At 42.2% G+C, this 16,115-nt stretch overlaps 1 protein-coding gene across 7 annotated transcripts; it reads right to left on the bottom strand.

Moving 5' to 3' along the window:
• Positions 1–1,708: 1,708 nt before the first annotated feature.
• LOC121187971 (centrosome and spindle pole associated protein 1-like) lies at positions 1,709–15,357 on the bottom strand. Of its 7 annotated transcripts, none has more exons than XM_041047403.1 (28): positions 15,255–15,357; positions 14,140–14,266; positions 13,421–13,493; positions 13,021–13,124; positions 12,083–12,148; positions 11,362–11,687; positions 11,122–11,222; positions 10,735–10,831; positions 10,270–10,327; positions 9,574–9,863; positions 9,221–9,339; positions 8,964–9,105; positions 8,378–8,489; positions 7,209–7,341; positions 6,987–7,115; positions 6,589–6,701; positions 6,182–6,331; positions 5,909–6,052; positions 5,404–5,517; positions 5,028–5,094; positions 4,726–4,852; positions 4,189–4,328; positions 3,979–4,107; positions 3,726–3,766; positions 3,512–3,572; positions 2,764–2,873; positions 2,501–2,657; positions 1,709–2,118 (listed from the first exon to the last, which is right to left on the bottom strand). In XM_041047403.1, the coding sequence occupies exons 2-28, from the start codon at positions 14,236–14,238 to the stop codon at positions 1,946–1,948; spliced, it is 3,375 nt and encodes a 1,124-aa protein (XP_040903337.1). In that variant the 5' UTR covers positions 14,239–14,266; positions 15,255–15,357; the 3' UTR covers positions 1,709–1,945. The 7 variants fall into 7 exon arrangements, 6 of the variants coding, with proteins under 6 accessions (XP_040903337.1, XP_040903342.1, XP_040903341.1 ...); XM_041047408.1 differs by having other exon boundaries at positions 9,257–9,339; XM_041047407.1 differs by having other exon boundaries at positions 10,735–10,825.
• Positions 15,358–16,115: the final 758 nt, after the last annotated feature.

Here is a 16,115-nt window from a genome sequence, read left to right as displayed (position 1 = left end):
GTGAACGAGTGAGTGTGTGTGTGTGTGTGTGTGTGTGTGTACAAGCGAGAGAGCATGAATGAGACAGAGAACAGAGCGGTACTAAGAGGGACAAAGACCGATGGAAGGGGAATGAGAAACAACAGAGGTAGACAGAGAGAGGTGGAAAACGTGTGTGTGTGTGTGTGTGCACTCAAACATGCAAGAAAAACTCCCTCTTTTGGGATCCTAAAACCATGGCCTCCAACCTTCTGTCGTGCATGTATTTCACATTTTACAATGCAATTTTAATAAGCTGACCTGCTTCTCAGCACTATGAAAAATGTTTTATATGTGTGCACTGTTGTCAGCCACGAGCTCAACCAGCTACAAAGCTCTAAAGCCTCACTAAAGCACAACAAACACTTCAGTCTGTGCCATCACTGCATGAAACCCAGACTCAGTCACAGCACCATATAGTGGTCACACTTGTTTCTGTCTAAACACAGATTTTGGTGGACAGATAATGATAGACTGTCTGTTTTGAGTGGTAATCCACATCTTGGATTTGTGCCATTGCCTATTGTGTGCTTTGCTTGTTTTGCTGAATTTATGTGCTGGTAGAAGAAAGCGACACCCAGAACTTCTCTGGCAAACAGCTCTGCTTTCATGTGGTATTTTGTCAGAAAATCAAACCTGGAAGACAAGCGATAAACAAACAGCTACAGGCTCTGCAGCCTTTCATTTTCTTGTTTTCAATTGTTTGGGTTTGGTGGATGAGGGGCTCCCAGCGCCTTTCAAAACCAACGGGGGAAAAAAAAAAAATCGACCTTCAAATAGTTTTCACCTCTTCTTTCAATAATTCTAAGAGCTTAGTTGTAATGATTGTCAGTCTTTACTTTCACCAAAAAGACACCACTCAGAGACTCATTTAGAGACAAATCCTGGAGCTGCTCCACAGACAGAATAATGTAATGACTGCTTAGAGACTGACAGCACAAGATTTCACCTGGATATGAGAACATTTGCTGCTAAAACTGAATGAAATATCATCTATAGCAGTGGGAGCTTGTTTCCTCAGCACCTGGTTTTCCATTTCTACATTATACTACATCTCATTGAACTTCATAGCGCTCCTATTTAATCCACTCTTGCTTTACAGTTGCAGGTTTGACTCAGTGCCCACAGACTCATCTGAGTCAAACTCCTGAGTCCTGTGGCAGCTAACTCAGTAGGCCTCCATGCTGTCAACTAACTCTCCTCCACCCTTCTGCTCTACTACCTGCTGAAAACAGCTGGATGGCAAATTAACCCTGTTCTTTCATACGTTACACCAGTCAGCTGAAACAAGGCAGAATAAAGTAGATCACTCTGTTTATCAAGCAAATGTCTCAGTTCTTTTGTAAACAAGATGGTACCATGCCACCCCATTAGCAGACTGGCTGGTCTTGTCACTTGCTTTAAGTATGGATTTAACAAAAGTGATATAACATGTCAATTAGTCAGCCTTAGTCAGTCAGGTGCTGGCAGGCAGATTTTATTTCCTTTGGACAAAGCCGGGCTAACACTTTGCACCCATTTCCAGTCTTTATGCTAAGCTAGGCTAAGCTAACTGGCTGCTGAATGACTGTAGTTTCACATTAAACGGAGATTTCAGAGGCAATGTGCCAGAAAACATCTGATGAAACTTTTGCAGATCTGAAGCTGTGATGCCTTGGGAAAAGGATGAAAATAAAATAGACAGTTAATAATTAAAAATTTATTTAAAAACATAATTTAGTCATTAGTCAAATAATTACCCATAAGGAACACGTAAGTTCTCACTGATTTTTAAAAAAGTACATATCAGGTAGCATTTTTCATACATTCATACTAACATGAGTTCAAACAAACCATGATCTCATAATTCAAACACTTCAAACACAGGGGATCCTGTGTTACAACTGGTTTTATAAAAAGGAACCTCTCAGGACCGAGGAGCAGGACCCTATGTTGCCAACCGCTCCCTCCTCGAAAGACGGTCCAAACATTTCAGTGTGTCCGATGTTCCCGGCCGCATCCAGGGATCTGTGGCGACAGTTTCTACCGAGCTCTGATGGTTCAGATTGCGAAGAGAAAACCGAGGAGGAGAGAAGTCGTCGTCAGACGGAGTTACTGGTTCTGAAGAACAGGAGCAGGGAGACGGAGTCAAACACATACCAAACGTTGGTACACACTGCTCACTACAGTATCGTCCTGCATGGACGACTGCAGAACTCACTGCGTTTGGTATGTGGACAAATATTTTGTGGCATAACGATGGTAATGTTTTTCTTTATCCAACTAGAATAAACAGCTTCCGTGGTTATTGGAATACTGGCTCAACATAATGACCTCTGGGCTTTTGAAACCCATTATAGCTCTGATGTAGAACTTCAGTTGAAAGATTCTTTACTTCTTTGGCAGAAAAAACTGCTTTGCTAATATCGTGTTTTCGTAAAAGAAAGCTGAAATAATTTGACAAAGCATAACGACCGGCAGAAATCAATCTCTCAACTCGTACCAGCTGTGTTGCCACGACGACTGAGAGCAATCAGACGACCTGTCCTGTCCCGGCTCCTTCCCTCACTGATTTGCTCCACCTCCTGCTGTAGCCTGTTACCTGTGTGAGCGGAGTAGTCGTCGTGTTGGCCAGTGGACTGGCTGGAGGCAGCTCGTTCCTGAAACAACCACGGGGACATGAAAACAAGACGTTGTGATTAAACAAATAATTAATGTCACTTCAGAAACCTGTGACGTGAGTGTGTGGTGTGTAAAGCTTAGTACCTGAGGGTGCTGTGACTGTTTGGCCAGCCTCCTTCTCTCCCTGGCTGACAGCTGGGGGGTCTTCTCAAACTCTGGAGTCGGGGGCACTGGAAAGGCATCGCCTAAGGGGTCTCAACACCACATGCACAAAATTAGTCCCAGGAATCCCTACATCATTCCTACTTAAGCACAAACCTAATTTCTCATGAATATTTATTTTACACATTTACAAAGGTTGATTTACAACAAATTTATGAATAGTATTTCACAAGCTCAAAGTCTTATTGACCGTAATTTGAGACCACAGATATCTGCAGACAGCTGTTAGCTAGAGTTAGCTCCTCAGCAGGGGCAGACTGATTAAAGCTGAATCCAAAAACTGTTCAGTCGACGTCCACGGCCTCGGCCCTAAATTAGAAATCTTCCCCAAACACAAACACAGCTCATATCCATGTGCACACATGACAGTCCTGTAACCTGTGGCAGGTCCACACAGACTGTATCGATTCACACTCACAGTTTACAACTGTTATGACTCAAGGCAGCTTATTCAGCTGCTATCACCTGTGCTACTTTTATACTTAAATGAATCTTATTGTGCATTTTGTAATAACTTGATTCCCCACAAAGTAGACATTTTACACATCATGCAGCCCTGACTGGTCCACTTACAAGTGACCACTGCATACACAGGCCATTAAGGGAAAATCTCTCTTTTCATCCAGCCCTAATCTAAGTGTAGAACAACTTGGCTTCATGCTGGTCTTACCAATGAACGCACTCTCTGACTCCAGCAGAGAACCTCTTGCAGATCCTCCCATCACACTCCTCTGAAAAACACACACAACTCTTTTATTATTCATCTCAGTTACAGTTGGCTGATGCAGTATATACAAGCCATGTAGATCATTTCTGTAGCAGAATTTTATAGAATTTCTCAAGCACAGATGCTAAAATCAAACCACTATTTCTTTTCAACTCACCAGATAATCGTTTTGCTGAGGTGGGGACAGGTCAAAATAATCTGTAACACAAGAGGGACACTGATTACTTTCTTCTGTTTCCCTACTATATGTAAATGCAAAGACCCGCAGATGTTACTGTCCAGATGATGTGACTGGATACAGATCAACACGTATAACTGGAGCCATAAAGAAGACATATTTATCCTCAGCATCCACATTAAAAAAAAATAAACAATACTTCGGAATTCAAACAAAAGCAAGGAGCTCTAACCGTCCTGCACTGTAGACCTGTGGCTGCTGAGCTGGTGATATGGATCCCTGTAGTCGTGCCTTCTCCTGCTGGTCATGCCCACTTCCTCCAGCTTTGGAACCTCACTGGAGCCCAGTCTGGACTTCCCATCTGACTCACAAATACACACACCGACCAGTTAGGACTGATAACGTTAGTTTGCAGTGGAGTGCACTTGGGAATGTGTATTACCTGTGTATTTAAGCTGAAGGGAGTCGTGGATTCGCAGCAGGTTTCTGGGCTCCATGTTTCTGGAGCTGGGTCTTCGGACCGGAGCCTGGAGCCGCAGCCTGGCCATATCAAACACATCCACCAGGGGACGCTCCCGATGTCTGGACAAATAAAGCAAATAAGAATGATAAAACAGTGATTCCCGACCTGTTTTGTCAGTTGTAATCCACAGCCCTGTCAGATTATCCCTTCACAGTTCACCTCAACATTACCCCACCACTGTTCAGGTGTTCCAGCTGACTCAATATGAGGATACAATTTTTTTTATTCAAATTAGTTTCTATTTTTTCCTATTCAGGAATCACTGAAATTAAATGTCTAAGCATCTAATGTACTGGAGACGGATCCATAACTATATCCACTTTGTAGTCAAAGTATCCATGTGTCAGCGCTGAAGGAAAGGGACCTATACATGTATAAATATGTCCACACACAATGCTGCACTTAATGTGGTAAATAGGAGACTTCAGTTAGAGTGATGCCTCTGCCAGGCCTGACCTGTCACTCAGAGGAGAGTCTAAGTCCTCCCAGTCGCCCTGCTGCAGATGACCCTCCAGCCGTTTTTGTTCACTGCGAAGCTGCCGACGCAGAGCTGACAGCTCACTGAACACGTCGCGCTGGTCACCTGAAAACACACACACACGCACGCACAGACTACATGTGATAAAGTGGTATCCCACAGCTCCACAGTGCTGACGGACTAAACCACTGCACATCTGGGTCATTTGCTCAAATTAAAATTTTGAACTGACACAAAGTGTGTGTGTGTGTGTGTGTGTGTGCACGCGTGTATATAGCACCTGCAGCTCGGAGTTGGTTCCTACAAGCAGGGACAGGAGGGGACTGGAGACCAGACAAGGAGCGCTCCTGAAACACAGAGATAGCAGAGTGAGAAGGTATGAAAACAGAGATCCAAAGATAGAGAGAGAGAGAGAACATATTATTAACCTTTATTTATCCAAGGAAAAGGCTGCTGAGAAAACACCCTGTTACACAGAGATAGAAGGTTTTTTTGTCAAAAACAAGCAACAAACAAAATTGGATCAAAAATGACCAGATTTCTTTTAAGGCTATGGAGACTTGTAGGAAACCCTGTGGAGATATGTTTTATACTGTTTGTGTACTTTGTATGTGTGTGTGTGTGTGTGTGTGTGTGTAAGTGAGTGTGTGACTCACAGATAGGGGGGCAGTAGAACGCTGGCTGTCGACAGTGGGGGGTCTGGGGCTGTATTGGTGTAGCCCATGTTTCTTCTGCAGGGTGGGGATTGGAGGCGAAGGCTCCCTGTGGACCTAAAGAAAACACATCCACCCGTTCACCACATCATAGTTAACCATGGTTAAATTAAATTCAGGCTCATTACGTGATGATTGTCGCCCTGTGTCTGTGTCTGAAACAGAACTGTAAGACCTGAGGCTACATTTGATCAGAAGGATCATCATTCTTGCTGTTGGAGAAAACTTCCTTTGGACAATACAAAACATTGGTTGCTTATCAGAGATGTTAATGCTCCAGAGTTTATGGTCACTGGCATATCTCTGTAACCACTGACCTCCCTAACAGGTACATGCCCACTAAAATTAGGCAGCTGTCATTGGAAGATCAATAGCTAGATTACTGAATGATGACTAAATTGCATTGTGATGGTGTTTTTTTGTCACGTGGGGACATTAGTGAACTAACCTCCTCCACCCGAACCTGCCTCTCCCTCTCATACTGCCTCCTCAGTGCTGCACTCTCCTTCTCCTCTGCGTCCTTCTTCTTCCTCTCGGCTTCCTTCTTCCTCTGCTCAGCCAGCTGAATTAGCTCTTCATTCTTGGCCTTTTGCTGAGAGAGAGGGAAGAAGGAAAAGAAGGCAGCGATAGATTTAAGACAATTTTCCTGTGCTGTAGTATTTTCAAATAAGGAAGAGGATCAGTATTTTTCATGCCATGACACTGTTATTCAGCTCTTCACCTCCATTTCCTTTCGTTTTTTCCTCTCCTGTTCCTCCTCATACTCCCTTTGGATGCGAGCCCTCTGCTCTGCAAGTCTCTTCTCCTCTTTCTCCTCCTCCAGTCTGGTCCGTTCCCTCTCCTCTGCCTTTTTACGCATTTTCTCCTCAATCTGTAAACAAGCACAGATTACAGAGAGAACATAAACCTATTAACACAACCCCAACAACGGAAGGCCGGGGCAAATTTCTATCATGGCAGGAATCAAAACTCTCTCTGGTTTGTCCTGGTAAACTCAGATTTACTCGCACTATTCCCACTAGCAGCTAGCTCAATTTCTAGAGAACAGAATCTCAGAAGGGTGCTGGACAAGGCAGCCCACATAAAAACACAGCCAGCCGAAGCACCACCAGCTGTATGAAGCGGTACCTGCTGTTTGAGGTAAGCTTTATACTTGTCCTGCTCCTGGAGCTGGTGCTGGGTGGGCTGGCTGGAGAACACATTGCCTCTAGCAAACTGGGGGGTTTGGACGTGAGTGAAACCTGCACAAAGAAGAAAACATGAAGAAATTCAGCTGGGAGTTGGACCAAAGAGCCTTCTTTTCTAAATAATGTTGCTGGAAGTCCAGGAGAAAACTACATACCATAACAATAAAACATTCATCAGAGCTCCATCCATAAGACCTTTGTCTTTGCTGCTAAATGCTAAAACGCGATGCTAAAAATGTTCTAACGGCAAAACTCTGCAAGATAAATCAAGAATAAATCTAGTTATGGTATCAGAGAGCCTGTCTCTAGTGTAAATGGGACTGCAGTCTGCTACAGTACCAGAGACCCTCTCGCTGGGGTCAGGATGCTCTGTGTGTTGTGCCGTCATGGCAGCCGTGGCTCTCCTCTGCCACTGCTCCGGGTTGCTGTAGGCCTCCTCGTTCAGCTTGTGCATCTGGTTGAGGTCAGCTGGGCAACAGGAGCAGTAAGTTAGAAACACACCAAATCCTTTGTAAAGGCATTGTATTTAATAAATTCAAAATACCACACACTGGGACCTACCAAGGAGATTTCCAGTGCTGTCTCTGAGGGGGGCTCCTCCTCCACCTCGACCCCAGGGCTGGTGGTTCTTCATGTCAGCTTCCAGCTCCCGCTCCTCCCTCTCCAGACGCCTCCTTTCGTGTTGCTCATGGATCTACACAACAGTATTTCCAAAGTTACATCAAATGACAAAAATTGTCTTTTTACTTACTTATTGTGTTAATCTAGTAAAGGCTGCAGATGCAAATCATGAGCTATCAGTTCTAAAACATACAAACACAAACTACATGGTTGAAATCAAGGTACCATGGGTACCACAACTCCTGACTATGGAGCAGGAATCTCAGACACAGAAAAGCTGGCCGTTAACCTGGAGTGACTTGTCGAATAACAGCAGAATTATGTACATGACAAGCTACCAAAGTAAAGAGTGAGTAGCTGGCAAAGATTTGTGAGAGCCTGCAGTGATCCTGTGTGTTGCAGAAACACCTGGTAAAACATAACAAGCTAAGGAGAAAGGCAGAGAGGATTCTGGTTGCTTTATTTAGAGGGATTGGGATGGGATTGAGGTGACACCGTGACACCAAGTAATACTTTAATATGGGGAGATCTCACTGCACTACTGCCAACTCTACGAACACATTAATGAGGATCTAAGAGGGTAACTTAACCTACACTATATCTTTTAGTCTCAGCTAGACCCATTTTACCTTGTTGTAAAGCTCGGTGCTCCCTCTCCTGGAAGCTTCCTGCCAACACATTACAGACTAGGATGCAGTGAATTAATCTGTAACTGCTGTTTATAACCTGCCAAGATGATACTGATCATACAGAAGCTATTCTAACCCGCAACCTAAAATCACCAATCTGTTACCATCTTTAACTATTTTAACATTTTGCTCTGCTTTGGTCTCAGCTTGACAAGGATAACTCTTTGACTTTACGCTAATAAAAACAACTCACTGGTAATTTCACTGACTGATTGATTGGATGTTACTGATTGATTGGAGCTCATAATACATTCATGAGATTTAAACATTAGGACTAAACATCAAAGTTACACATTAGAGTGCCTGGAGTTTTAAAGAAAAACTGCAATTGTAATGGATGTTTGTGGTCATAGGGAGATTAACATCTTCTAGGACGCAAAATCTTTTTTTAAAATGTAGATTGAAAATGAGTTTACCGACCTGTTGTTTGAGAGCGTCTCTGTAGCTTAGAATCCTTTCCCTGGTCGACCTGGATCTCTCTGAAGGGAAAGCTCTGACTTGCGAGTCCACAGTAGCAGCCTCGCTGCTGGGCCTGCCAGGAGAGTTACAGGATCACACTGCTCACATCTGACCATGATTTCTTCTTTACTGTTTGAATGAAAACATCCTGTCTCTGTGTCTTACTGCATCACTCTCTCTTTCTCACTAAAAAACATCTAGCAGGTCCATTATGGTCAACTCTCCAATTTACTGGAGACATTAAAACGGACATTATTGGGGACATTAAAAGCCTCTTTATCCCACAAGCATGTGCTAATGCCACGTCCATTCTGTTGGGTTAGAAATTATAAGGCAAACTACAAAAGGGTACACAATTGACTTCATTTATTTTGCTCACACTAAATTTCTTTCACTGAAATGAAATGAGTTGACAGGAGCAATAAATGAAAAATAATCCCATACCTGTGCTGGTAAAGCAGATACATTTACTGATAGCTTGCTGTTTAATAATTTTCTGGCCCTGCTGTCCAAGCCAACACACTAAAACTGAAGAGGAGATATTTACGGTATTGGTGGCTCAGGGAAGCTGCTTCCACTGTGCTGGCTGTGAGGGCTGTGGTTGCCAAACTGGCAGGGCACAGCACCCCCTGGTGGTACATTCCAGTAGGACATGGGTAGGCTGGCACCAGGAACAGATAAATGACCATCTGGAAAGAAAAAAAAAAAGAATTAAAATTAATATGATGCCTAGAACCAATATATCCACAAGAGCAGCAGTAAGGGCTTTTTAAATCCCATTTAGCAGAGGAAGCCAGTGCTTACAGTAGGCCATGTTCGAGTCAAGCAGGTTTCTGGTACCATAGTAGTGATGGGGCTCTCCATACGGGCTCCTGTAGGCTTCACTGAGTGTTGAGGGAGGATGTGGAAGGAACAAAGGAATTCTGGAGACACAAAGTTATTTGAAAATCCTGAATTCCTCTGTAGACATAATTTTTCTAGCTGTTTTCAGTGGTTATGCACACAAATAAGAGCTAATCCTGAGCTGAATGCCACTTTGTCCTGAAGTTTATTTTCCATATACATAAAAATGAAAACATGGGAAATGATTTTCCAGCAACTAGACAAAAAGTAATTATCAATCAAAACTACCTCACACTGTCAAGTTGAATTTGTACCTGGGAGTGTCCATGGCTCTGGGGAAAGCAGGACCAGCAGGCTGACTGTTGGGAGACAAACCACCTCCTCCTCCTCCTCCTCCCAGGCCCAGGGCAGAGCTGTACTCCAGCAGGGGGGACTGGAAGGCTACATGAGGCTGCTCAGGAGGAGGCGTTTCTCTTTCTCTAACACCAGTCTTCTCATTATTGGGCAGACCTCTGGATGATGATTCGCTCTCCCTTGTTGCTGAAGACTCCAGACCCTGAAGTTCTTTTCTCCTGCTCAGTCCAAACTGTCTGATTCGGTCCGGCTGGTTTATGGATCAAGACAAACATCATTTACTGATACTCAAGGATCACCTGAAGTACCGCTAGCAGCATAATAACAGTGTGTACTACAATTGAAATACAATTACAGTGAAATTGTATTTTCTAAAGAAGCATTTGATTAGTTACATTAATATTAGCTAGTCACTGTGTCTCTTCTGTTGCTGATCAAAGATTTGTCTGCACTTGCACACACAGTGAGTTTGCTATGAATAAAAATATCATCGATGCTGGCAAAGACACAACCATCATTCACAGTTTATGTTCCTCAAATGCGGCTGGAGCGTAGAGTAATAGGTGAATTCGGGAATTTGTATCCACCCACTGTGATCTAAAAAGTCATCATTTTACCCCAGCTAAATGAGAGGTGATTGTCAGGCGCCAGCTGACCTGTTTCTCAGGATCATTCGCCCCCGTCGCAGCAACTTTCAGCTCCAAATCTTTTTCCCTGCAACAAGGACACACACACATACAGTACATTTGCTTTACAGAGTTATAGACGTTAAGCCTTTAATGAAATCCACAGGGATGCTCAAGAAGTGAGCGAGTGGAGGTTCAGTGTTTTGCTCAGTAACACTTCAAAAAGATACAGAGCTCTTGACAAGACAAATTAGCTGTTGCCAAGATGGTAGCTACCCATATCTTACAGAGGGCATTCAGCCTTTCAGAGGCGTGTCCATCATGTGTGATTATCCAAACACAAGATAACAACTCACAGTACTAAAAGATTCAGCTTTGTCTATAGTTGCAGCAGCTGCAAGTCACTATGAATATGTGTGATGTACCTGCCAAAAATGTCAACATTACTTAGGTGTTACATTGTACATGAAAAGACACTGATCACAGACAGTGTACCTCTTCTTGTTCCTGTGTTGTTCAGCTATCTGCTCCTGCAGCTCCTGCCTGTAGCGCTCCTTCCTCCTCCGCAAAGCCTCATCGGTATCAGCTGCTCCTGAAAGGGAGGGGACAAAGAGGCCATCGTTTGTTTGAGAACAGTTTGGAAAAAGCGAGGTAAGGTCCTGGTTTTGTAATCTGTCATTTCAGAAAACTAAAAAAAAACAAAAAAAAAGAAAAAAAATCTCTTTATCAATCAATAACTTAATGAACTACCCTTTCAAAGGTAACAACGCTTCAAACTGATTTTGTGTGCAGTCATTTCTTTTAAGCAAATGTTCATCAAATGCTAGACCTTTGATTTTTCAAACGAAATGTTCAGTTGAAAAATGCTAAACGTCCTTTAACCTATTATAAGTCCAGTGGCAAACTCAGCATCCTCATTTTTGGTCAGGGCTCTCAATCTCCTGCCTTCTCTGGCAAAACCTGCTGCATTCTCCCTCTTCTCCCTGGGAAACAACAAATAAAACAGATTGAAATAAATGGATTAATGCAAATAATCAGTTACAATGCTATTTTATGATATGCTTTTAACATTCACACACACACACACACACACACAAACACTGGATAATTTCCCCCAGCTACCTGCCATCAGTCCTATTGGTTTGCCTCTTCTCATTTCTGGCCTCAATCCCCTCATGCCTGCGCCTTCTGCCTTCCATCAGCTCCAGCTCCTCCCTGAAGTTCTCCTCTTCCTCCGATTCTTGGTCCACTGGCCTCCCCAGCCTGTCTAGATGCCTAGGAGTCAGTGATGGCTGCTCCTCTTCCTCCTCAGGACAGAGGGTCTTAACCTCAGTAAGCCGCAGAGCCCTGTGCAACCCCTTGCTGTCCTCTGTCAGAGTGGCTGCATCCCTCCATGAGGACGCTCGCTGTTTGGGAAGAACACCCGTCTGATTTTCACACAGGTGCTGCTAGAGGAAACAAGATTGTATGAGGCAATGTTGGTTTAAAAAAAAAAAAAAAAAAAAAAAAAGGTGCCCACTGACAATTTTATAAAAACTATCAAAACTAGTTTATTCTGTTTGATCTTAATCTATTCACTATCTTCATCATCTCTCACAATGAATGAGGATGTTAGTGCTAGGTTTTTGCATTACTTATTTCTTCCAAGTTAGTCTGCTCTTCCTTAGATTTTGGCACCCATTCAGTAATAATGAGCAAGTTTATTTCTTTTTTTAGTCAAGATTCTGAGTTAAGTTTGTGATATGCCAGTCAGATGTTTTGAAAAAAATAATTATCCTGTCTGGCCAAAGGCATCCTTTTCATATCCACTGAGATCATTAAGTCATTAAAACGAGGTATTTACCTTGACAGAGCTCCTGTTATCGAGGTGAATTAACGGCCCGGGCTCTGCAGGGTCAAAGTGTTTTTTCTGTAACATAAAATATCATTATCATGAATCCGGCCTTGTGAAGTTTACTCTTCCTTTAACACAGATTAAAAAAATAAAAAAAGTAGAGTTAACCTAAGGACCAAGCTACAGCCGGAATCTAAAGCTGAAAGGAGCAAATAGCTGGATTCCCACCCAAAGACTGGATCCTCAAATGTACCCACCTGTACAATTTGTGATATTTAACACACTCAGTACACCAGGTTAATAATAAACATAATATTTTTTGTATACTGTATTTTTTTTCCATAACATATCCAGAACAAGAAGTGGAGTTTATGCTGGGTTACATCATACAATAGCTTTTTCATGACGGATACCCACTCGATGTCAAATACCTGGTAAACACAACTTGATGATGTGATACTTACAAACTGTACAGGTTGCAGAGGACACCTGAACACTATGGATTATGGGATATTGAGAGCTGCAAAGGATATACCAACATTTCATGACCTCACTTGGAGGGCTCTTTGAAACAGGACAAGCACTGTTAGCCAGATCCAACATACTCTCAGCCCAGAAACATCACTGATTTCAGTAGGATCCAGTCTGAGATCACAGCTTTTGTTTGTGTTTCAGCAATGAACTGCAAACACCACACAAAGCTCTCACTATAGTCAACCTGTTTTCAGTGGACCTCTGTACAAGAGATAAATACCACATACTACAATTTGGCCTAAAATTAAATTTTTAAAAAATTAAAATATCTATAGGATGAACCAACAATTTATCCTAACGTAAAACTGCAATGAAAAAATTGACAGAACACAGAACAAAAAAAGATAACTGACCTCCTAGCTTGTCTGCTACAGCCAAGCACATGAGTAAATAAGTAGGTCTGTGACAGTCACCTGAGCCATGTAGCGCCTGTAGTCCATACGTAGCTCATGCTGCAGCCTCTGTTTCTTCCTCTCGTACTCCACACCGAGGGGCAGACCCACACTGCAACTCTCCTCTAACAAAACACACCAATTAATATTTAATAGAAAAACAAGGTGATGAGGTTCATGCTTCAGAACAACACAACTGCCACTTTAATGAAACATATACCCTGACAAACACTGTTCACATGACAGCAAAACACTTCATAGGTTACCATTGACATGATAGACTTTATATATGTGTGTGTGTATGTGTGTGTGTGTGTGTGGTGTGTGTGTGTATAAGTACATTCGTTCATTCTATTACAACAGCATCCTGTAAATTACCATAAGAATAAAAGGAGCGATCTGTGGTCATGTACTCATATACCTTTCCCTTGTGCAATAGATTTGGGAGGGATGTTCTCCTTAACAGTAGACCCATAGGCTCTGTGGGGTTTTGCCTGTCAGTCAAAAATAGAGGAACATTGCACATTAAGGGTTGTATACAATAGCACCGCTGCAAAAGAATCATCCCAGAATTATCTTACATTTCCAAACAAATACTGAAAGGGGACAAACACTATTTTAATCAGTTACAATTTAAAACATTTGTAGGATGTCAGCTTTTGTCCCCCAGAAAAAGACATCCACAAAACTGTGAATTCTAACACTAAATGCCATTTTGGGTATTTTATCATGTTTTATTTATTATTGAATGCAGCTGAATATAAGCACAACAATCACACCATCAAAACAGAGACAACTGTACCCCCTCCCGACACACAGGCAGGTACACCACATGGGTATCCATACAGAACAAACGGCCACATACATTTTGCCTAGATTTAAATGACTCAAAGGCTGATACAAAGGTGGGAGAAAGAAAATAAAGAAGGAAAAAGTGAAGGAAAGATAAGCATTGTTGTATGTCTAGTGTACATTTTATGGTTTTTGTACTGTTTCAGTGTTTGGGGAGGATAAATGTTATTGGATGCACCTCACAGGCTTCAATATAAAGTCATACATACTAAAGTCTATCAAAATACATGTCTGCAAGAAATGAACCAGTTCATAGCCTATAACTTAACAACCATAATTTAAACCCACCTTTATTTCCATGTAAGGAGGGTCTTGTTCCAGATTGGCTTTATCCTCAGCCACTCTTGCTTTCCGCTCCCTGATGAAGTTCTCCAGCTCATCATCCATCTCCGCTTGGCAGACTTACACAACCCAGCTGAGGACACAACATGTCATGTCTCATTACATCCATCACTGCTGCAAAGAGAGATTGATTTAACACGGTGTAAATGTTAAGAAGCTTCCAAGGCGCAATATTGATATTCTTACTCAGAGAATATGAGGCCCATTATTTAATAAGCCTAATCAACCAGCTGCGTGGAAGGGTGCTCAGCTGTGGCCGAATGTATACAGGTTTTAATCCCAACCAAAGACCACAGCGGGTGTTCTCAATAATTAGTTCCACCTCTCTGGTTTAATGGGTGCTAATCAGTTCGATCACCTGCAAGCTGTAATGAAAACATGCTATCCATTTCATACCGGGGTGCTATTTCTCCTCAATGGTTATCGGTCGAGATAATGAAACGTCAGTTTTGAGACTTTCAACTCTGCCCCAGATGTCCTTAAATTTTTATGTATTTAAACCTCGAAGGCAGAAACATTGGCCTTATGCACCAGAGGCGCTAATATGACCCTATTCATCTGATAACAATGCAATATTAATGCATAGGGTCGGATACATGTCAGTCGGCTCAACATACTATGGTACTTTTTTTCTGGAAACATTATTTCAAATTAAAGAGATAGTATCATTACCGTCCTGGTCATGATACTATCTCTTTAATTTTCCGTTGTCAGGCAACCACCATGAACATGATAGCGTCACTTTCTTTACTGATACCGTTGCTCCGTTAACTTGGCGGCTATCATGATACCAATGCCACTATTATTAGTATGACAACTGATAATAAGATTAACGCGTAGCATGGAATATCCCTGTTGAGTTAGTTAGGAGTAACCGACAGGTTACGTTAGCTACCCTGTTAGCTTTGTTAAAGAAAAGGTAAACCCAAAGTGTAGCCAATGAGAACGGCACAAAAACTCGTAAAGCTAACCTTTGCTAATGACCTGCCCCTCGCCCAACTAGCATTAGCTATCAGATGTAAATAGGGGTTTTACCGTCGTTACCATGAAACAAAACCAACCATTGAGCGGAGTTTCAATCTGGCGACAGCTGAAGAAGTCAATGTTTGCTAGATAGCAAATGTTGGCGGTGCCTCTCAGTTTAGGACCACAAACAAACGTTTCACAGTTTCACAGTACTTCCGGTTCGAAGTATCAAAATAAAACCTCATGTGAGAAAACATACAGCTACAACCATCACCCTTGTTAATTTATACTTCAGCTGTTTATACTGTTAATAAAATTCTAAATATTTTGATGTATCTCTGAAATTGAATGGGCTTGATGTAATATGAATTTCTATATTGTTACAAAACCAAAGGTATTTCATAGTGCAATAAATATGTGATGAGTTGCTACTCTTTACAGTACGGTTATAATTTTTCACTATCACAGATATAGTGATGTGTCAGTTTAGATGACTGTAAAAACAATAAAATTATCACAAACCAACGGACATTGTTCCTGGGATCAAATGAGAAATGTTTTGTACAGGTTTGTCTTTTCCCCATAGACTGTGCTTTTCCCAAATGTGAATTATTTTATTGTCTTATTTTGAAGGCAAAGTCCTTCACTTCCTGTCTGTTTCCTTATAATCTCTTTACGTTGACAAATCGCCGCTCAGAGGTGTAGCGTCGCTTGTTACCGAGACGTGACGAAATGTTGCTCACGCCCACTCCCTGTTAAGACTCAACCCATCCATTGGGGAACACATGTTGCCTTCATGTCCAAGGAAAACGCGGTTAAAACCTTTGCAGTTGCACCACTATGTTGTTTGTGGGAAGAGCACAGTGAAGCCCCAGCCTCTTTCAGGAGCAGTTTAAAGAACTGGGTCATGGATTAGTCATTTTTATCCATTTAGTCGGTAGCCCTATCTGCAAGTA

Source organism: Toxotes jaculatrix, chromosome 10 (genome assembly GCF_017976425.1).
Source record: "Toxotes jaculatrix isolate fToxJac2 chromosome 10, fToxJac2.pri, whole genome shotgun sequence".
Lineage (NCBI taxonomy): Eukaryota > Metazoa > Chordata > Actinopteri > Toxotidae > Toxotes > Toxotes jaculatrix.
This window is presented reverse-complemented; position numbering and strand designations above follow the sequence as displayed.